The sequence below is a fragment of the Emiliania huxleyi genome (assembly GCF_000372725.1).
Source record: "Emiliania huxleyi CCMP1516 unplaced genomic scaffold EMIHUscaffold_61, whole genome shotgun sequence".
In the NCBI taxonomy this organism is placed as follows: Eukaryota; Haptophyta; order Isochrysidales; family Noelaerhabdaceae; genus Emiliania; species Emiliania huxleyi.
In genome coordinates, this window is record NW_005197426.1 from 401,677 (window position 1) to 405,294 (window position 3,618).

The window sequence follows — 3,618 nt, forward strand, 5'->3', positions numbered from 1 at the left end:
GGGTAATCTCGGGTAATCTCGGGTAATCTCGGGTAATCTCGGGTGATCATCGGCGCAGTACTTGGGGGTAATCTCGGGTAATCTCGGGTAATCTCGGGTAATCACCGGCGCAGCTCCTCGAGGGTCTCGCGGGTAATCTCGGGTAATCTCGGGTAATCTCGGGTAATCATCGGCGCAGCTCTGCGAGGGTCTCTCGGGTAATCTCGGGTAATCTCGGGTAATCACCGGCGCAGCCCCTCGACCGTCTCGCGGGTAATCTCGGGTAATCTCGGGTAATCTCGGGTAATCACCGGCGCAGCCCCTCGACCGTCTCGCGGGTAATCTCGGGTAATCTCGGGTAATCTCGGGTAATCACCGGCGCAGCCCCTCGACCGTCTCGCGGGTAATCTCGGGTAATCTCGGGTAATCTCGGGTAATCACCGGCGCAGCCCCTCGACCGTCTCGCGGGTAATCTCGGGTAATCTCGGGTAATCTCGGGTAATCACCGGCGCAGCCCCTCGACCGTCTCGCGGGTAATCTCGGGTAATCTCGGGTAATCTCGGGTAATCACCGTCGCAGCCCCTCGACCGTTTCGCGGGTAATCTCGGGTAATCTCGGGTAATCTCGGGTAATCACCGGCGCAGCCCCTCGACCGTCTCGCGGGTAATCTCGGGTAATCTCGGGTAATCACCGGCGCAGCCCCTCGACCGTCTCGCGGGTAATCTCGGGTAATCTCGGGTAATCTCGGGTAATCACCGGCGCAGCCCCTCGACCGTCTCGCGGGTAACCTCGGGTAATCTCGGGTAATCTCGGGTAATCACCGGCGCAGCCCCTCGACCGTCTCGCGGGTAATCTCGGGTAATCTCGGGTAATCTCGGGTAATCACCGGCGCAGCCCCTCGACCGTCTCGCGGGTAATCTCGGGTAATCTCGGGTAATCTCGGGTAATCACCGGCGCAGCCCCTCGACTGTCTCGCGGGTAATCTCGGGTAATCTCGGGTAATCTCGGGTAATCTCGGGTAATCACCGTCGCAGCCCCTCGACCGTCTCGCGGGTAATCTCGGGTAATCTCGGGTAATCACCGGCGCAGCCCCTCGACCGTCTCGCGGGTAATCTCGGGTAATCTCGGGTAATCTCGGGTAATCACCGGCGCAGCCCCTCGACCGTCTCGCGGGTAACCTCGGGTAATCTCGGGTAATCTCGGGTAATCACCGGCGCAGCCCCTCGACCGTCTCGCGGGTAATCTCGGGTAATCTCGGGTAATCTCGGGTAATCACCGGCGCAGCCCCTCGACCGTCTCGCGGGTAACCTCGGGTAATCTCGGGTAATCTCGGGTAATCACCGGCGCAGCCCCTCGACTGTCTCGCGGGTAATCTCGGGTAATCTCGGGTAATCTCGGGTAATCACCGGCGCAGCCCCTCGACCGTCTCGCGGGTAATCTCGGGTAATCTCGGGTAATCTCGGGTAATCACCGGCGCAGCCCCTCGACCGTCTCGCGGGTAATCTCGGGTAATCTCGGGTAATCTCGGGTAATCACCGGCGCAGCCCCTCGACTGTCTCGCGGGTAATCTCGGGTAATCTCGGGTAATCTCGGGTAATCACCGGCGCAGCCCCTCGACCGTCTCGCGGGTAATCTCGGGTAATCTCGGGTAATCACCGGCGCAGCCCCTCGACCGTCTCGCGGGTAATCTCGGGTAATCTCGGGTAATCTCGGGTCATCACCGGCGCAGCCCCTCGACCGTCTCGCGGGTAATCTCGGGTAATCTCGGGTAATCACCGGCGCAGCCCCTCGACCGTCTCGCGGGTAATCTCGGGTAATCTCGGGTAATCTCGGGTCATCACCGGCGCAGCCCCTCGACCGTCTCGCGGGTAATCTCGGGTAATCTCGGGTAATCACCGGCGCAGCCCCTCGACCGTCTCGCCCTAATGGGCGGGTAATCTCGGGTAATCTCGGGTAATCACCGGCGCAGCCCCTCGACCGTCTCGCGGGTAATCTCGGGTAATCTCGGGTAATCACCGGCGCAGCCCCTCGACCGTCTCGCGGGTAATCTCGGGTAATCTCGGGTAATCTCGGGTAATCACCGGCGCAGCCCCTCGACCGTCTCGCGCGACGGCCGCTCGAACTTTTCGGAGCGGCCGCTCTCTGGCCCGCCGCGGTCGCCCGAGAAGTAGACCTTGCGCTCCTCGTCGCGGTAGCAGCGGTAAAAGACGGAGCGGAAGAAGCCGCGGTCGATCGAGGACTGCGAGAAGATGACCGAGTCCTCCTGGTTGTAGCCCGAGTAGCACATGATCGCCACCGTCGCGTTGATGCCGGCGGGCAGCTCGCGGAAGTGGAGGTACGACATCGAGCGAGTGATGCCGAGCGGCTTTTGCGGGTAGTAGAGCACGTTGGCCATCGTGTCCATCCGCAGCTGGTAGTTGGTGATGTACACGCCCATGGCCTGCTTGCCCATGGCGGACTGGTACGTGTTGCGCGGCGACTGGTTGTGGTCCGGGAAGGGGATGATCGACGCGCAGATGCCGAGGATCATCGAGGGGTGGATCTCGCAGTGCGTGTAGCGGTACATCCGGTTGTCGGCGCGCAGGTCGGAGAGGTTCATCGCGATCATCACCGTCTCCTCCTCCTCGGTGTCGATGTACTCGATGAGCCCGTTGGCGATGCAGTCGGACCAGTTGAAGCGCGACACCTCCTTGTCGCGCAGCTTGTCGATGTGCTCCTTCTTGAGCAGCAGCGACTGGTCCTCGACGATCAGGATCGGGCGGCAGCACCGGCCCGCGTCCGAGAAGAGGCGCAGCTCGCGCGCCTGCGGGGACACGCTTGCGGGCGCTTCGGCGGAGGGTGTACGGCGGAGGGTGTACGGCCGAGGTGCACGGCCGAGGTGTACGGCGGAGGGCTTGGCGGAGGGCTTGGCGGAGGGCTCGGGGTCGAGGGGAGGGCGCGGCTCTGCGGTCCTGGATGTCGCGCACGATGGACACCTCGGCCGAGATGTCGACGCCGCGCCGCATCGCGCGCAGCGTCTTGACGAGCTGGTCGGGCTGGTGGTGGATGCCTATTGGTGGTTGAGACTGCCCGATGACGAGGAGTGACTGGCAACTAGCAGGCTGGTCGGGGCTGGTGGTTAGATGCCGACCCAGGCGCCGTTGACGAAGACCTTTGTGGCGGCGGGGATGGCGTGAGTCAATCAATCAATTAATTGATTGAGTAATGAAAGAATGAAAGGATGAAGACCTTTGTGGCGGCGGGGATGGCGTGAGTCAATCAATCAATTAATTAAGAATGAAAGGATGAAGTAATGAAAGAATGAAAGGATGAAGACCTTTGTGGCGGCGGGGATGGCGTGAGTCAATCAATTAATTGGTTGATTGAGTAATGAAAGAATGAAAGGATGAAGACCTTTGTGGCGGCGGGGATGGCGGAGGGTTGGATCTCCTCGAGGTTCTCGGTCGCCCACTCCTCGAGGAACTCGAGGATGGGCTCGGGCGCGGAGCCGACCGAGATGTAGGCCATCAGAGAGAGGTTCTTGACCTGCGCACGAGGGGCCGGGGGGCCGGGGGGGGGGGGGGGTCAAGAGGGGGCCCCGGGGTTGCGGAACGAAAAAACGGACCACTGTCTCCTCAAGCCTCGCTAGGCCCGCCTCGG

General features: G+C 61.9%; 1 protein-coding gene across 1 annotated transcript in view; it reads right to left on the bottom strand.

The window, feature by feature from the left end:
* Window positions 1–3,618, bottom strand: part of EMIHUDRAFT_465037 (hypothetical protein) — a gene marked incomplete at both ends in the record, with an annotated part of 10,158 nt that overhangs the window by 3,044 nt on the left and 3,496 nt on the right. Inside the window, 4 exons of the mRNA XM_005764006.1 lie at window positions 2,061–2,782; window positions 2,946–3,065; window positions 3,110–3,130; window positions 3,373–3,504. Of these exons, the coding sequence (XP_005764063.1) occupies window positions 2,061–2,782; window positions 2,946–3,065; window positions 3,110–3,130; window positions 3,373–3,504 (995 nt within the window). The remainder of the gene's footprint in view (window positions 1–2,060; window positions 2,783–2,945; window positions 3,066–3,109; window positions 3,131–3,372; window positions 3,505–3,618) is intronic.